Here is a 19187-nt window from a genome sequence, read left to right as displayed (position 1 = left end):
CATTAGTGCATTGAAGTAATGGGAGATGGATGCCTTAATAATGAACACTTTGAAGAACTAGGAGGTATATTGAAAGCAAAGCTTGAAGAACATTTTAAAAATCAAGAATTGCGACAAGGTAAGTTTTACATGCTTTTATTTCTGAATACAAACCTTGACCATTTTGGTGATCATTTAAAAACATTTATTTGGGTGTGTTTTAGTTAAAAGACAAGATGAAGACTATGATGAACAGGTCGAAGAGTCACTACAAGATGAGGTAAATTTTTCCCTTTGGAACTTACTTCCATGACCACTTGCATCTGAAATACTTGTAAATGCCTCAGTTTCTGATTTATGTGACTTGTCATTCTGATGTAATTATCAGTCTTTAGCAGAGGAATTGGATATATTTCCCCTCTTAATTTATGAATGAGTAATCTGAAATTAAACTGATATGTCTTTTGGTGCTATGTGCATTTTGTTGTAATACCTCACTCAGCAAAACACCTTGAGGTTTTCCTAGTTCATTTACATACTGCTCACAACAACCATTTGTATTTTGTGGTGCTTTCACTGTTTTAAAGATGAGTAACCTAAAATTCCAGTGTGAAATGATTGCCCAGAGTCACACTATTGACCGTCTGGGGCCTTTTTCACCAGGTTACTTAGTTCTCTCATCAAACCACCTAGGACTGTCAAGCATACTTCATTGTGTGTTTAGAGTCCAGCATCTCATCTGTGGCCGCTTGGTGGGCCAGTGCTACCATGTAGGTAGTACCAGCTTCCTGAAGGTGCCCACATGCTTGTAGGCCCAAATTGCCACTAACAGCAAGACCCCATTCTCCCCACCATCCACCCCGAAATGAGGATTATTCTGCTGAAAACAAAGTAAAAATAGTAAAAACACCTTCATTTCAGAATGTAGAAATTAGAGATAATTTTTCAACCCATCTATTTTAATTATGTTCTGAGGAAAATCTTTGCAGTAAATACAGTTCTTGCCACACACCTTTGTCTTTCCAAGTAAGACTGGTCTTTGATTAGTAAGAGACATGATAACCCACCCTTGACTTCAGTCTCTAGACTCTTGATTTACCCTTAATTCAGGAATGAGAAATTGATTTTCTGCATTTTTTAAGGTTTTTATAAATGTTACTATTGATGATAGAAAATATACTTTTTAATCCATATGGGGGTGTGTGTGTGTGTGTGTGTTTTTTTCTAGGATGATAATGATGTTTATATTCTGACCAAAGTGTCAGATATTTTACATTCAATATTCAGTAGCTACAAAGAAAAGGTATTACCATGGTTTGAACAGCTGCTTCCGTTAATTGTCAACCTCATTGTAAGTGTTACCTTTCTTAGTAGTTGTTTTGGATAGTTAACCTAGAATTGTTTTCATTGCAGCATAAAATCTAATGCTTGAAGTTAAAATGGGTCTCAGAAATGATTGTTTCCATTGTACATCTTTGATTTTATCAAGTTGACTGCATTACCCTGGATATTTTCTCATTCATTGTATGCTTGAAGATTCCTACCTTAGTTTTCCATAGGCCAATTCAGTTCTAACACATCTGAAAGACATACAAGTGATTTTTTTTTTATTATTTCAGATTATATATGCCCTCCTAAATTAATAAAAGGAAACAGAATGGTTACTTCTTTTTTAGTGGACCATAGATAATTCAATTATCTTTGTTATGTACTACCAGCAATCATGGATTATGGATAATGGGCTTTTATATATATATATATATATATATACACATATTTTTTTTTTAAACCTTCTCTTACCCATATATTTGATGTTTTAAAAAATGTTTTATAGACTTTTGTTTATTTGTTTTTCTCAAGATAGAGTCTTGCTCTGTCGCCCAGGCTGGAGTGCAGTGGCGCGATCTCGGCTCACTGCAGCCTCCGACTTCTGGGTTCAAGCACTTCTCCTGCCTCCACCTCCCGAGTAGCTGGGATTACAGGCGCACGCCACCACGCCCAGCGAATTTTTTGTATTTTTAGTAGAGATGGGGTTTCACCATGTTGACCAGGCTGGTCTCCAACTCCTGACCTCGTGATCCACCCGCCTTGGCCTCCCGAAGTGCTAGGATTATAGGCATGAGCCACTGCTCCCAGCTCTAGACTTCCTATTTTAAAGCAGTTTTAGATTTACAACCAAATTGAACAGGAGGTACAGAGATTTCCCACGTGCCTGTGCCTCCATGCATGTATGGCCTCAGCACCATTAACACCCCCCATCACGGTAGTAGATACATGTGTTTCCATTTATGGGCCTACATCAACACATCATATAATGGCCTATTCAGTTTTTTGGGGTTTTTTTTTTTGTATCTTTAGTTGTGTTTTTTTGTTGGTTTTTAGTAGAGATGGGGTTTCATCGTATCGGCCAGACGGGTCTCAAACTCCTGACCTTGTGATCCGCCCGCCTTGGCCTCCCAAAGTGCTGGGATTACAGGCGTGAGCCACCGCACCCAGCCATGTATTGGGTTTTTTAAAAATATATTATAAATTAGCAGCTGTCATCAGATGTTTGGAATTTTTCTTTTTGGCTTTCAATTTTGCATTTTATTATATTAAGTAGTACATTACATTTTTAAAAAGATTCAGGCACACATGACTTAGCCTGTTGAATAAATGCTATATGTTAAGATCTTTGCAGCTTTTATTATTATTGTATTTTTTTAATGTAGCATTACCATTGTCTTTTTTACAAAGTAGATTTATATACAATGCTGCCACCGTCAGTTCTTCTGTGTGATAGTGTCAGATTGTAGAGTTCTGTAACAAATCACACATGTCTTTGAAACCTAAATTTTATTAAATCTGTGTATTTGATTGAATATCATTGGTCACAAGAAGTGGTTGTTACTATGTTTTCTTTTTTCTTTTGCCTATATCAGGAATATCAATGTAAGCAGATAGTCTATAGTGAATATTTCTTTACATTCTTTGTGTACACCAGTATTTGAAGCTTAAAAGAGAATTTCTTTTGTAGTGTCCACATAGACCATGGCCAGACAGACAATGGGGATTATGCATCTTTGATGATGTCATAGAACACTGTAGTCCAGCCTCATTTAAATATGCAGAATATTTCCTAAGACCAATGCTCCAATATGTATGTGACAACAGCCCAGAAGTCAGGCAAGCAGCTGCATATGGCCTGGGAGTCATGGCACAGTATGGTGGAGATAATTATCGCCCTTTTTGTACAGGTACCTTTGCTTATTCAGTTACGTGCATTCCAGACATCCTGTGTATCCCTACTTTACTCTTTACCACACTCCCAAACATTATTTGCCTATTTCTGCTGTAGTCTGTTTTCAAACATCTCATCTGTAGCATTTAGGATTTTAGATGATAAAAAGATATGATTTATTCTCATAGAAATAGAATCAAAGGCATCCTCTGCCCCCAGCCTTCCGGGGTGCATTTCTCTTTGCGTTTTGGTGATATACAATCGCCTTAGAATAGGAATTTTTTTTTTTTTTTAATTGAGACGGAGTCTTGCTCTGTCATCCAGCCTGGAGTGCAGTGGCGCAATCTCGGCTCACTGCAACCTCTGCCTCCCGGGTTCAAGCAGTTCTCCTGCTTCAGCCTCCTGAGTAGCTGGGACTACAGGCACCCGCCACCACAGCTGGCTAATTTTTTCTGTTTTTAGTAGAGACGGGGTTTCACCATGTTAGCCAGGATGGTCTCGATCTCCTGACCTTGTGATCGGCCCACCTCAGCCTCCCAAAGTGCTGGAATTAGAGGCATGAGCCACCATGCCTGGCAGAATAGGACTTTTAAAACTTATTGGGGATTATAGTTAAGCAGCTTTTAAAGCTGAAGTACCCTCACGTGATGTGGTGAGTACTATAAATCTGGAGGCCACTAATCTCTCTGGGTCTCTAAGTTAGTAGAGGACTAGTGCTCCTGTCCGTGCTGTGGCAGTCCCCCCTGTTACCATTCTGTAATGACATAGCCAAGAAGACAACACTTCCCATACATTTTAACATTTCTTTACCATAATCAATATCTGGACCAAAAACAAAAATATGTATATTCATTTGCATGAAAATGTGAGATTTTAGCTGAACTTCTTTGAAATGCTTATTTTAGAAGCACTTCCCCTGCTGGTAAGAGTTATTCAGTCTGCGGATTCTAAGACCAAAGAAAATGTCAATGCTACAGAAAACTGCATCTCAGCAGTAGGGAAAATCATGAAGTTCAAGCCTGACTGTGTAAATGTTGAAGAGGTCCTTCCACACTGGTTGTCTTGGCTTCCACTACATGAAGATAAAGAAGAAGCTGTTCAGACTTTCAATTATCTGTGTGACCTGATTGAAAGGTAAGAAAGCAGAGTGTGACCTTATTTCCTTCCCCTCCACAGTGCTTCCTGATTTTTCTTGTTTGACATCAGTCTTTTAAGGTTTAACCGATGATCTCTGCACAGTCCTCAGTTGGATAGGTTTATAACAGTGCTGTCTTTATAAGTCATATTAAGAAGCCATATCACGGTTAACATTGCCCTTATAATAAGGTCTAATTTTGAGTTATTCTTTATGAAATTAGATTCAACAGATGAGGCACTTTAATTATTTCTGTATTTTTAAATTTTTTTGGTAGTGACAAGGTCTTAACTGTTTTGCCCAGGCAGGTCTCAAACTCTTGGCCTCAAGATATTCTCCCACCTCAGCCTCCCAAAGTGCTGGGATTACAGGCATGAGCCACCAAACCTGGCCTAAGGGCATGTTGTTTAGTGTCTGTTTTCTAAGTCCAAGTTCCCCCCAAATATAATCAGATCTAAGCTCTGTCACTATTGATTATTATTTTTAGGTTATGAATAAATTTAAGGGCTACAACCAGTGGAGTTTGTAGCAGTAGGCCAACAGGCATATTCTCCATGCTTGTTTTAAGTTCACGTTCACATAAGAAATGGGTTTGAGTCTTCCACTGAGTACATCATTAAGGAATGTAACAGCCATCCTGCAGACTACGTGCTCCTGACCTGCTCCTGCATCTGAAATGACCAGGTCTTAATTATGCTATTTGATCATCTCCCTTGAAAACGACTACTCTGAAATTCTCTTAGTGACAAAGACTAGAATTCTTAAATTCACTGTTAGGTTTTTTCCTGTTAAACTTGCCTGAGTTTATTTCCCAGTTTGTTCTTGAAATGTTTATATAATTTTTTTGAACTTCAGAGTTATTTTAGAAGCAATTTTGTAGTAGCAAAATAAAATTTGTGTTAAGAAACTTATTCTTAGTAATACAATACATTTTTTTAAGACATCACAAATTATTTATAAGGTATTTGGAGCATTCTGTTGTGTTTGGCCCTTAAAACAATCCTGAGAGATGAGTCCAGTATTTTTTTTTTTTCTTATTTAGGAAGAAACTAAAGAGTTCATATGTAAGAATGGCTGGTTTTCTTAGTGAACACATAATCATATTTCTCCTTATAAATTTCACTTACTAAGGTTTTCTTCTTGTTTGTCAGTAATCATCCAATTGTTCTTGGCCCAAACAATACCAATCTGCCCAAAATATTTAGTATAATTGCGGAAGGAGAAATGCACGAGGCAATTAAACATGAAGATCCTTGTGCCAAACGTCTGGCCAATGTCGTTCGCCAAGTACAGGTAAGCTGATTTGGTTGAATTGTGAAAGGGGAGATAAAGCCTTTTTGTCTTTATATTCCTCTATGAGAAGAAACTAGAAATCTAATAGCTAAGGGAATTTTATTTTTATATTTTCATAGTCTCTTCTCTGTAAGCCTCAAATGGATTATACTTAATGTAATCCATCCATATGTTCTTATTATTTATTAGAATTAAAACCTTCAGCTTAGGACATTTTGAGCCTACCAGTTGGTGCTTAACACAAGCTTATTATGTGTAGTTTTTCTGCCTATCTGAAGAAAAACAACTGAGATGTAATAACAACTTGGCACCTGCCAAGAAACTTTATAGATGATTTTTACTTCCTATATTCATGTGGTATATGGGTTACTTTAAGATGTTACCTGCTTTGTGTAGCTTTATCAATGCAAAAAATGAAGAAACCTTACTGTAAATGAAATGAACTTTAAAAAAATGAACAGATTTCTTGCTTTTACAATGATACTCATCAAAATAAACTACCTAGGGAGAAGGTATTTTGGCATTATTACAGTCTACCTATGATGATGATTAAAATCCTTCCAAATGAGCATTTTGCCATGTCTAAGTCTCTGAACATGTTTCTTTCCCTAGACTTCTGGAGGACTGTGGACTGAGTGCATAGCACAGCTCAGTCCTGAGCAGCAGGCCGCCATTCAGGAGCTCCTGAACTCTGCGTGAAGGGCCTTAATGTCACCCACCAGAAAACTAACTCCAAATAAACGCTTACCCTTTCGTTTAGGTTTCTTTGTTTTGTTTTTGAGCAAAAGAGAGCGGTAGTGTTGTGTGTAGGCCATTCTGGAGAGCCATGAGCAGGAAGAGCAGCGCTGTGTTGCAGAATGGAGTTTCCATGGATTTCTACCAGACCAGTGAAGGAGTTCCTGGAAGCCCTGCAGTAGCACTGAAGAGTATTTTTCTATTGGTATAACCCACCCACCTGAAGGGGAAAGGGAAATCAAATTAATTTTTCTCGTTAGACCTAAGGAAATTTAAGGAAAAACAGCTTTAAGAACAGTTACTCAGCGTAGATGTGTGTTCACACAGATTGCTCTGCACTCAGTGTTCATTGTTAATTGGAGTGTGAGTCTTTCTGTAGGGTAGAAAGAAGCCTACTACCCAGCAAACCACTAGACCCAAAAGTTGAAAAAAACTGATGACAGACAACAAGCATGAAGATGGCATATTTGATGTCACTTTGGTTCTTTTTCCCAGAAGGCTTATACAGTGACTCAGTCGGGAAGCTTTCCAGCTTCCAGCCCTTGAATGTGAAGTGTCATTGGCATGTCTGGCAGTAGTCTCTTATTCACTCCTCAATAAACAACATTGAATACAAAAGAGGCTTGTGTAAAAACTCAGTACTGTCTGGCTTGGATTCATTTCATGTTTTTACTATAAGAATGATCTAATATTTTTTTAAAGTAATAGCTATCAGTAATAGCTGAGTGTTTTTTCCCCTAATATTTTCCTTGTGCAGTTCAGTCTTAAGCATCGAGTTTTTACCATCTTCCACTGTAAGCTAAGTTATGATACCTATTCCATTCACAATTGGTGTTCTTTTTAAGGTTTGCAAATTTCAGCCAATTTTGTAGCTAGGATTGTTCTGATTAGCTCAAAAAGATTTGGCTTAGTGTTTTCATTGCAAATTATAATTGCTGTAGAGCCACACACAACTTTTGAACTTATAAGTATTATGGCTAAAGTTATTTGCTGAAAATTTCAGTAAAATGTGTGAATGTTTCTTTATGTATTAACCTCATAGCAGTAAATGACTTACTGTTGTTTAATTTTTCTAAGGCATCTTAATAGACTTCTGTTGAAAACTTCAGTGTTAACATTTTTATAGTTTGTACTAAATTTAACCGTGATATAAAAATGAATTTTATGCATAGATCAGAATTTTAAATTAAAGGTTTTTTCTTTAAATGATTTGTATTACTTTATTAAAACTAAATCTGAAATGGAATAGAAAATAGAATGGATTACATACAGATGGTTTACTTGTTAGCAGATGCCCTTCAAATATATTTTCCGTTTGCAGCACAACACCATTGCCTGGAGGCTTCCAAATCTAGCAAAACAAAATATTAAATGACTTCACCTGCGCAGTCCTTGGTTTCAGTGGATGGATACCTGTGGGCTCTTGTAATGTGTGTGGTAATATTTGGAGCTTTATAGCCTGTATTCCTTGGGAGAAAAAGATGGGAATTGGAGTAAAAAATGTGTGAAGACAACCCATTTCTGCTTTCTTATGTAGCATCTGCAAAGCCAATTCATGTACTGATGCCAGTCAGCTAGAGCAATGTAGGTTTTTTAAACTTAAATTATGACTACACTTTATTACTACACTTTCAGAAAAGAAACATGTTGAAAACATGGCATACCTGCAGGAGTTGAAATGACAGTGTGGTCAGAGGATGTGTTTGGGAGAAGCTAGTGTTTGCTGGGCACCGCGCTAAGTGCTTTGGGAGCAAGAACTTCCTACCTTCCAGTTTAAACACTAGTGGTATTGTCAGCCGCTCACACCTGAGATGGACTTAGAGCAAGGTTCTAAGAGCTCTGAAAGAAGTGCTCTGTTCGATGCAGACTGGCAACATCCTCCTTGATAAAAGCAGAAAAGCAAAGAGGTAATTGTAGTTGAATCAAGTTAATAGGGAAGGTTGGTAGTAAATGCTGTTAGTGTGACATGATTCTGAAATCCAGAGCTCAGAACTAACTGCAAGATGTACCATGAACTAACAATTCTTTGAAAGCACTTGGAGAAGCATTTTTAATACCTCATTCTGTCTATGCAAGATGAAAATTCGTGGAGTTTTTTTCTTGACTTTTGTACCAAATTTAGGGGTCTTGATGTCAGCAAGTGATATATATTGTTTATAAATGCAAGCTGTTTCTGGAGGGAAAAAAATGTGTGTGGCTCTTAGATTTTCTGGGAATTTTGTAACAAGTACACGCACAAGTGTTAGAATCTTTCGCATAACTCAATTTGGAGTATTTTTTAAATGCTGTATCTTTAAAGAAAAGTAAAATTGTCTTAAAGCTAATTTGACACTTCTGTAATCAGAGGCAACCTTATAATTCTGGAGTTATAGTTTGACAGAACCATCAGTAAAGACATAACCAAATAAATGGTCTTGGTGCACCTGGTCTGATGATAAAAAAGGGGGGAGCTTACTTACAATCTTGCAAGCATTATATTTTTATAATCTAATCTTTTGAGTGGGTGCCTGTTTAAGCAACTTGAAAGGCTCAGGAGCTAGGTAAATGTTTTACTTAATTGCTTCATTCTGCCTAGGAGTATTGTTGCATCAGTTTTCTGTGTTGCACAGAAATCACCTTGCGGGCCGGGGTCGGTGGCTCACACCTGTAATCCCAGCACTTTGGGAGGCCAAGGCAGGTGGATCACCTGAGGTCAGGAGTTGGAGACCAGCCTGGCCAACATGGTGAAACCCCATCTCTACTAAAAATACAAAAAGTAGCCTGGTGTGGTGGCAGGTGCCTGTAATCCCAGCTACTCGGGAGGCTGAGGCAGGAGAATCACTTGAACCCGGGAGGCGTGCAGTGAGCCAAGATTGTGCCACTGCACTCCAGCCTGGGCAACTGGGTGAGACTCCCATCTCAAATAAAAATTAAAAAAAAAAAAAAAGGAAATTACTTTGCTTCTCTTAACCTTCTTTGCCACAAAAGATTAACAGCCAAAACCTGCCATGTTTGCTATTCCTAAGCAGATTTTCTTTCTCAGCCCTAAAAGTATGAGTACCACTATATTAGAAGAAGAAAATGAATGACCCGCAATGTATGCACATCACACTTGGGAGGAAGCTTGGATATTTACTTCCAGCACTTGGAACTTCTGAAGGGTGATGCTGGGGAGTAGGGGTTAATTCTAACAACATCCTACCCTAGACCTTCTTTGCCACAAAAGATTAACAGCCAAAACCTGCCATGTTTGCTATTCCTAAGCAGATTTTCTTTCTCAGCCCTAAAAGTATGAGTACCACTATATTAGAAGAAGAAAATGAATGACCCGCAATGTATGCACATCACACTTGGGAGGAAGCTTGGATATTTACTTCCAGCACTTGGAACTTCTGAAGGGTGATGCTGGGGAGTAGGGGTTAATTCTAACAACATCCTACCCTAGACTTGCACCCTTTTTCCCCACACAGCTGTAATCCTTCCAGTGTATGCCAGGACAACATTTGGGCTGATTATTTCTATGTATTTATTATATTTGAATGGATGAATACAAACATTTTAAAGATAAATTGTAGCTAAATTACTCATTTCTCAAAATGAATCCAGAAGTGGTACAATAATTTTTTGGTAAAACATTACAAAATTTTTTTTTCTAAATTCCACTAAGGCAGCAGAGTATAATTCTGAAATGTGTTCTTTCATAATTCAGGATCTTTCATTGTGTATTTCCTCTTGATCTATCATTTCTGTCCTCTTGACTAGCATTCAGATTGTAATGGAAACCATAATAGTGCCACTTGCTATGAATCAGAAATTTGTTCCCCTGTTTCCTTAGAAGTTTTGTAACACATGGGTAGAAAATGTAAGAGTTTGGATCAGCCCGACAACTTGCTCCTGTGATCTTAAGGTACACCTTAAAAGATCATGGTGCTATGTGCTTATGACCAGAGGTTGGCAAATGTGTTCTCTGAGTTCGAGATAGTAAATATTTTAGCGCTCATCACCGAACAGTATGTGTTTGCGAGCCATAGGGTCTCACAAACCACTTAGCCATTGCATAGCCGTTGCAGTACGAAAGCAGCCGTGGACCATAGTAAACAAATGGGTTTGGCTATATCCCAGTGAAACTTGACCAAGACAGGCTAGCCATAGCTGTTAACTCTGAATAAAATCACTGCGTCGGTTAAAAAATCCCAGTCTGCCATGTACTCAGCTTACCTAAACGCTGTATGCCTTAGTTTCCTTCTCTGTAAAATGGGAACAATAATAGTACATACCTTATAGAGTATTGAAACAGATTTAGAAGCCAGGCACATTAAGCATGGGCTGTCAGAATTACACCTCAGTTCTATTAATACTTCCAGATAATTTAGGCAAACTTTTTTTTTTTGAGATGGAGTCTCCCTCTGTTGCCAGGCTGGAGTGCAGTGGCACGATCTCTGATCACTGCAACCTCCACCTCCCAGGTTCAAGTGATTCTTGTGCCACAGCTTCCTGAGTAGCTGGGACTACAGGTGTGAGCCACCATGTCCAGCTAATTTTTGTATTTTTCATAGAGACAGGGTTTCACCATGTTGGCGAAAATGGTCTCTGTCTCTTGACCTCGTGATCTGCCTGCCTCGGCCCCCTAAAGTGATGGGATTACAGGTGTGAGCCAGGGCACCCGGCCGCAAGCTTTTTTTTTTTTTTTTTCAAATTCTCTAATCAGCCTTGGCATTGGGAGGAAGCCTAGAAAGTTGTGGAAAATACCGGGAAACTTTGCAAAGTCAGTGAAGTTGTACCATAAATGTGGTGTGTGTGGACTATTTTACTTTCTTGACACTGTGATTGTGGTGTTTGAAGATGCCTGATCTGCGTAAGACATGGCCCTAAATGCACCCATTGCCTCATCTGGAGCTCCACCCTAAAAAGCAGCAGTCTGTCCCTGTTTGGAGAAGACATTCAGACAGTTTGCTGCAAGAGCTGGTTTGTTCAGTACACTGAACTGTAGGTCACCAGGGACTTTTGCCCCCATGCTGACATGGATCTGGCATCTGTAGGATGAGATCACTGTCGAGGCCATTGTACAGGAGTAGACAGCTGGAAGGCTTTGCCCCCTGGGTCACACTTCCTGCCTGGCTGTGGCCCCTTGCGGGAGCTCCTTAATCTCTTATGTAAAACAAAGTTAACAGCTACCACACAGGGTTGTTGTAAGGCTTAATATATGTATAAGCACCTAGAGCAGTGCCTAGCATTGTAGATTTGCTATTATGAGTACACATGCTGAAGAGATGGAAGTACATTTGGATAGCATTTCTTGTTGTTAGTGTCAACCTAAAAGAGGATCCCTAAGAAGAAAAGATGTTTATTTGGAAGTAGAGCATTGCAATGGGAATGTGCATGCCATCATAGGTGATGAGTATATTCAGGAAGAAAAAGGTTTTTGTGGGGTTTTTTTGGTTTTGTTTACTTTTGTGATGACAGAGTGTTCCTATGTTACCCAGACTGCTCTTGAACTCCTGGGCTTAAGTAGTCTTCCTGCTTCAGCTTCCCAAAGTGCTGAGATTACAGGCGAGAAGAGAAAGGTTTATAAAGGAAGAAATGAGGATTACATCATTGTTTTGAGATAATTATCCCTGACTGCACAGGTCAGTAACAAGGGTGATGTCAGTCCAAGGTTGACAAACAGTTGGATGTGTGTGCTTGCAGAAGTATTTTTTGTGAGACTGCAATGGCCTTTGTGCAAAGTCATGATTTTTGTGATCTTTGTCATGCATACAAATATGAGAACCCTCTCTTTATGACCTTCTCCAGCCGTTTGTCTGGGTGTTCTTAACATTAGTGATTCCTTTTTTTTTTTTTTTTTTTTTTTTGAGGAGTCTTGCTCTGTCACCCAGCCTGGAGTGCAGTGGCGCGATCTTGGCTCACTGCAACCCCCACCTCCCGGGTTCAAGCGATTCTCCTGCCCCAGCCTCCTGAGTAGCTGGGATTACAGGCATGTACCACCATGCCTGGCTGATTTTTGTATTTTTAGTAGAGATGGGGCTTCACTATGATGGCCAGGCTGATCTTGAACTTCCAACCTCAGGTGATCCACCCACCTCGGCCTCCCAAAGTGCTGGGAGTACAGGGTGAGCCACCAAGTCTGGCCTAGTGACTCCATTTTGATTCTGACAATTTTCAAATTGGTTACCTATGTCATAAAACATGCAAACCATGGAAAATGGAAGTACTTGCTAACCAAGAATTTGATTGACTTTTGTTAAGCTATGTGACCAAAACTGTGTTAGGCTTGCATGATAAAGGGCCAAGTAAAACACATGGTCTGTGCTACAGGGGGCACATCATTAAGGAAAAGTAAAGGGTGCACTGAGTGTACCCTTTGATGAAGAAATCAAAGTAAATTCACTTAATATTGCAAATAGGATGTGCGTTGAGCTGCTTCAATTTCAGCATTATAGCAAACTGCACCAAAGATAAAAATACACATGCTCCTGGTCATTGAGAAATCTCTCCCTAGGTGATGCATTTTCCAGCCTTGCTACTCGCAATTGGTTGTTCTTGGGCTGCTGCAGAGGTGACCCAGAGTGTGGCATTTGTGACCAGACAGTTCACAATATGTGCTCCCTTGGAAGGTGAGGGAGCCAGACAGGCAAACAGGAAGTTTTGATCTCCCAAACTGCATTACAGCCAACCCCAGATCCTTCCTAGGGGCAGTATTGCTGTGAGATAGTCCCCTTTCAGTCAACTGACAATTGGGTTGGCAATGAAGAAAGAACCTGCCAGATTATCGGTAGCCATTTAGAAAGTTGGCCCCAAACCCCAAAGCAGTTACTGTCTTGTTTCATCCTTCCTAGAACTCTCCTAATGGGGTGTGTGGTCTTTTTTGGTGTGTCTGTTTCTGTCCCAAGTGTGCTGTTGCTGCTTAATCACACTCCTGAATTTTCTCAAACCTTCTATGATTTAGGGATTAACTGGCATGTTTTATCTAGTTTTAAGAATTTAGCCAGCCGGCACAGTGGCTAACACCTATAATCCCAGCACTTTGGGAGACCAAGGTGGGTGGATCACAAGGTCAAGAGTTTGAGACCAGCCTGGCCAATATGGTGAAACCCCATCTCTACTGAAAATAAAAAAATTAACCAGGCGCGGTGGCAGGCACTTGTAGTCCCGCTACTCGGGAGGCCAAGGCAAGAGAATTTCTTGAACCTGGGAGGCGGAGGTTGCAGTGAGCCAAGATCACACCACTGCACTCCAGCCTGGACAACAGAGCGAGACCCTGTCTCAAAACAAAAAAAAAAGAATTTAGCCATTGAGGCTGGGCTCACACCTGTAATCGCAACATTTTGGGAAGCTGAGGTAGGTGAATCGTTTGAGCCCAGGAGTTCAAGACCAGCCTAGGCAACATGGAGAAACCCCATCTCTACTAAAAATGCAAAAAAATAGGCATGGTGGTTCAGGTGTGTAGTCCCAGCTACTTGGGAGGCTAAGGTGGGAGGATAGCTTCAGCCTAGTAGGCTGAAGCTGCAGTGAGCCATGATTGCATCACTGCATTCCAGCCTGGGTAACAGAGTGAGACCCTGTCTCAAAAAAAAAAAAAAAAAAAAAAGCCAATAAAATAAAGTCCCTTCTGATTAGGAAATATTGAAAGTGAAATTTTTTTTTTTTTTTTTTTTTTGAGACGGAGTCTCGCTCTGTCTCCCAGGCTGGAGTGCACTGGCGTGATCTCGGCTCACTGCAAGCTCTGCCTCCCGGGTTCACGCCATTCTCCTGCCTTAGCCTCCCGAGTAGCTGGGACTACAGGCGCCCGCCGCCACGCCTGGCTAATTTTTTGCATTTTTTAGTAGAGACGGGTTTCACTGTGTTAGCCAGGATGGTCTCGATCTGCTGACCTCGTGATCCGCCCGCCTTGGCCTCCCAAAGTGCTGGGATTACAGGCATGAGCCACCGCGCCCGGCTGAAAGTGAAAATATTTAAGCAGTTAGGACCCTATTGCATTTTCTAATTTAAAAAAGAATCTACAGTTTATTGCTGAAGGGTCAAAGAAGATAGTTGTGTTTGAAGAAAAATATAGCCCATCACCATCTTGAGCGTTCTCCAATTGGTTCTCACGGGAAAAGGCTGCCATTACTACAAATGGTCAATACCCAAAAGACAAAGGCTCACATTGTAGCTGATATTTCAAGAAGAGTGCAAAGACGAAACAGCAACACTAATGTGGAGACTGGTGATGGGCAGAGACGATGACTGCAGTCGGGTCTTTAGTGCAATGACTGGCCCAAGTGGCGATGACAAAGGATCCCAAGACAGGCCTTCTGGAGGATCTGTCTGTTTCATAGAATGGATTGCCCTTTGCTCCAGGGATATGATCCTCAAGAGTCTTGGGACCGTGTTGTCGGGGCTGCAATCATCTGTCCAGTTACTTTAGTGGCACGGTGCGTGAGGGGCCCTCGCTGGCCTTCAGAGCGGCCACTCGGCCAAAGCTGCTGTCTTTCCCCAGCAATCCGCCCATGCAGTGGGAAACACCAAGAGGCTATTCCCAGAAGCAGGGCTGATTCCATCCCCTGTCATCCAACTCATTACTTGAAGCCTCTCCCGCCCAAACTCCCCAACAGACTGCCCCCGCAGGCTTTCTGCTGCTTCCAGAGCTGCTGCCTCGGCCTTCAGGTAAGGTGCTGTTTTCCTGATCCTTGCTTACGCTTCATGGCACCAGGAAAACATTTGCCCCTTCCTCAGGCCTGTTTCCCTTGAAAACATGCTGTCCTAGCAGCACTGCCTTCAGCAAGGGAGTGATATAGAAGAGAATGCATTATTTGTAAATAGTGTCTTCTGGGCATCCCTCTGGTTTCCTCTGCTACATGTGTGGTGGAGGGTGCCGGTGAGAATTAAATGGAAGGATGTAACTGACGTGCTCAGGGCAGTGCCTGCTCAGCACTGGCAGTGGCTACAGTGACAGCTACGCTCAGATCCCGGGGACCAGCCCCCAATCATTCGAACATTCTCAAAGCCAACCAAGACTGAGAACCTGCTGGAAATCTGAGCTTCCCATGTCTAAACTCATCTGAAAATTTTGCAGGAAATATTGTAATCACTTGAGAACAGATGAGAAAAGATTTCTCAAATCCACTGGTAGGGGTGTCTAGAGAAGGAACGCATCTTCCTTTTGTTTTCATGTTATAAACTGTAGGGATATTCTCTTTCTCTCTCTGTCTCTCTGTCTCTCTGTCTCTCTCTCTCTCACACACACACACACACACACACCCTTTGGTAGAGACAGTGTGTTACTTTGTTGCCCAGGCAGGTTTCAAACTGCTAGCCTCAAGAGATCCTCCCACCTCGGCCTCCCGAAGTCCTGGGACTACAGGCATGAGCCACTGTACCAGCCTATATATGAGTATTTTAAGATAAATTCGGGAGAGCGGTAATTGGTTGGTTTGTGGGTTTTGTTTTTGTTTTTGTTTTGTTTTGTTTGAGACAGAGTCTTCTTTGTTGCCCGGGCTGGAGTGCAGTGGCACCAGTGGCACCAGTGGCACCATCTCAGCTCACTGCAACTTCCGTCTCCCGGGTTCAAGCGATTCTCCTGCCTCAGCCTCCTGAGTAGCTGGGATTACAGGCGCCCGCCACCACGCCTGGCTAATTTTTTGTATTTTTAGTAGGGATGGGGTTTTGCCATGTTGCCAAGACTGGTTTCAAACTCCTGAGCTCAGGCAATCCACCCACGTCGGCCTCCCAAAGTGCTGGGATTACAGGCGTGAGCCACTGTGCCCTGCCGGTTTGTGGGTTTTTTGGTTTTTTTTTTTCAATTGTTTTACTTTTTTACCCAATAGGCCACCTGTACGTAGTTCAAAATTCAAGACTTTTAAAACATTATTATTCAGTGAAAAGTCTCTTCTCTTACTCCTCAGCCATCCCCACCCAGCTTCCTCCTCTTATAAAGGAAAAGTCCACAAACTTGATCCTGACAGAACCTTTTTGCTTAATGTAATTCATAACCTCCTTCTGGAAGGAAATGAATGAAATGCCTACATGTCTTTCTGATGGGTAGGAACTATTCTAAGAAACCACCTGCCCACCTGGTAACACAACCTGAATTCTTTAACCAAACATTATATAAGTCAACAGTGAGGCCAGGCGTGGTGGCTCACACCTGTAATCCCAGCACTTTGGGAGGCCAAGGTGGGCGGATCACAAGGTCAGGAGATCGGGACCATCCTGGCTAACACAGTGAAACCTCATCTCTACTAAAAATACAAGAAATTAGCCGGGCGTGGTGGGGGGCACTTGTAATCCCAGCTACTCTGGAGGCTGAGGCAGGAGAATGGCATGAACCCGAGAGGCAGAGCTTGCAGTGAGCCGAGATCGTGCCACTGCACTCCAGCCTGGGTGACAGAGCAAGACTCCATCTCAAAAAAAAAAAAAAAAAAGTCAACAATGATTAACTACATTTATCTTTTGCCTCTAAAATATCTCTACAATAAAAGAAGTTTTTGAAACTTACTGTAAGTAAATTTATAACACTCATAGCTATATTATCTGAAAAGGGTTTAAAAAAAAAAAAAAAACCCAGAAAGAAAGATGATCAATTCTTATCTATCGCTCCAGGATTATAAATATTCAGGAGACTTTTCAGAATAAAAGTTAAATCATTTTTGCTGGGAATTCTCAAAATTTAACCCTGTTAAAGATGAAAGTTGGCCGGGCGTGGTGGCTCACGCCTGTAATCCCAACACTTTGGGAGGCCCAGGCGGGTGGATCACAAGGTCAGGAGATCGAGACCATCCTGGCTAACACGGTGAAACTCCATCTCTACTAAAAAAAATACCAAAAAAAAAAAAAAAAGTTAAATACCCTTTGCCCTTTTCAATAAATGACAACCTATAAATTAGTATGCCCGGTGCTGGTTATCATCAAAATGTTAAAAACAGCATCACCATACTGAATTAGAACCTCATTTCATCTTAAACTAAGTGGCATTGGACTAAGTCTCCTTTACTACAATTCAGCCTATGAAGTTCTATTCTCATTGGAGAGCATATTTTCAAGTATGCATTTTTGTAAATTATAACGATCACATCTTTTAAAATTTAATAACATTATTCTGTTTTTAACATTTATTTTATGGTTACCTTCTATTTATGACAAATGGGTCAGGCTCGGTGGCTCATCCCTGTAGTCCCAGCATTTTGGGAGGCTGGGGTGGAAGGATTGCTTGAGCCCAGGAGTTCCAGGCTATAGTAAGCTATGATTGTACCACTGCACTCCAGCCTGGGTGACAGAGTGAGACTGTCTCCAAAACAAAAACAAACCAAATACCAGTTTTTCATTTATAGTAATGATTTAAAATTTTCCTGTCAAACACTTCAAAAACTAAAAGTCAGTGAGTTGATTTATTTTTAATGTTAAGGTAAACAGAGTTACAGTTGTTCTGAGGATGTGGCAAAAATCATGCAGATGGTACTGATGATGGAAGCTCAGGAAATCCTTTTTCTTGCAGAGGGTAGCCATGTAAATATATCTTTGAGAAGTTTTGTTCTACTTAGTTTAAAGAAATACAGTGATTCTGTGGGATTGGATGAACAAGGCTCAGTCAGCAAGCAGAATCTGGCTCAGCCAACTCTCCCCATTAAACAGTAACCTCCCTGCTCCACCCAGGCCCCTGGCAGCCCCCATTCTACTTTGTCTCCGTGAGTTTGCCTACTCCAGATACCTCACGTTAAGTGGAAGCATACAGTATTTGTCTCCTTGTGTCTGCCTTATTTTGCACAGCATTGTGTCCTCAAGGTTCATCCTGCTACAGGATGGGTCAGGACTTCCTTTTTAAGGCTGAATATGTTGTCTCTTTTTTTTTTTTTCTCTCTCTCTCCTCCTTCTAACATCTATATGACCAGTTTGCTCTATTAAATCCCTGTTTGAAATACCTAGTATGGTTTCTGTTTTTCTGATTAAATCTTGACAGATACTAAATGTACACAACTATTTATTTAGTGTATGCGATGTATATATTTTTACGAGTAAATTAATAAGAAAAATACATTTTTTACTCTGTGATCCTCGGTTTTGACAAGTTAAACATTCCTTTACATACTGGTAAGAAGAAAACAGTCAATGTATTCAAGAAGGAAATGTTCATTTAATATTTTCTTTTCTTTTCTTTTCTTTTTTTTTTTTTTTTGAGACGGTGTCTCGCTCTGTCGCCCAGGCTAGAGTGCAGTGGCGGGATCTCAGCTCACTGCAAGCTCCGCCTCCCGGGTTTATGCCATTCTCCTCCCTCAGCCTCCCGAGCAGCTGGGACTACAGGCGCCCGCCACCGCGCCCGGCTAGTTTTCTTTTTGTATTTTTTAGTAGAGACGGGGTTTCACCGTGTTAGCCAGGATGGTCTCGATCTCTTGACCTTGTGATCCGCCCGTCTCGGCCTCCCAAAGTGCTGGGATTACAGGCTTGAGCCACCGCGCCCGGCCTCATTTAATATTTTCAAGAAATGCATTCATTATAACGAGTTTTAGTTAATCAGTTCATTTGGTAAATTCAGATCATGGATAGTGGGCAAATCGATCTTTTAGTAACATGCCTTTTGGCAAATTGATTTTTGGTAAATTTGCCCCACTATTCTCCTTCACCCCAGCCTGGCTTAAAAGTCATTCCTTTTGTTGTTGTTCCTTTTTTTTTTTTTTTTTTTTTTTTTTTGAGACAGAGTCTTGCTCTGTCACCCAGGCTGGAGTGCAGTGACACAATCTTGGCTCACTGCAACCTCCGCCTTCCAGGTTCAAGTGATTCTCCTGCCTCAGCCTTCCAAGTAGCTGGAACTACAAGCACATGCTGTCATGCCCAGCTTATTTTTTATATTTTAGTAGAGACGGGGTTTCACCA

The 19187-nt window shown here is 40.9% G+C and overlaps 1 protein-coding gene across 4 annotated transcripts in view; it reads left to right on the top strand.

The window, feature by feature from the left end:
- The window catches only part of LOC105477635 (importin 5), a 67610-nt gene extending 61224 nt beyond the window's left edge, over positions 1-6386 (top strand). For all 4 annotated transcript variants that reach the window (XM_024791526.2, XM_011734202.3, XM_024791528.2 and 1 more), the window contains 7 exons: positions 7-118; positions 204-259; positions 1208-1330; positions 2996-3215; positions 4105-4333; positions 5486-5627; positions 6240-6386. In XM_024791526.2, the coding sequence (XP_024647294.1) occupies positions 7-118; positions 204-259; positions 1208-1330; positions 2996-3215; positions 4105-4333; positions 5486-5627; positions 6240-6326 (969 nt within the window). In that variant the 3' untranslated portion in view covers positions 6327-6386. The remainder of the gene's footprint in view (positions 1-6; positions 119-203; positions 260-1207; positions 1331-2995; positions 3216-4104; positions 4334-5485; positions 5628-6239) is intronic.
- Positions 6387-19187: the final 12801 nt, after the last annotated feature.

The sequence above is a fragment of the Macaca nemestrina genome, chromosome 16 (assembly GCF_043159975.1).
Source record: "Macaca nemestrina isolate mMacNem1 chromosome 16, mMacNem.hap1, whole genome shotgun sequence".
NCBI lineage: Eukaryota > Metazoa > Chordata > Mammalia > Primates > Cercopithecidae > Macaca > Macaca nemestrina.
Note: the sequence above shows the minus strand (reverse complement) of the source record. Positions and strands in the feature narration are given on the sequence as shown.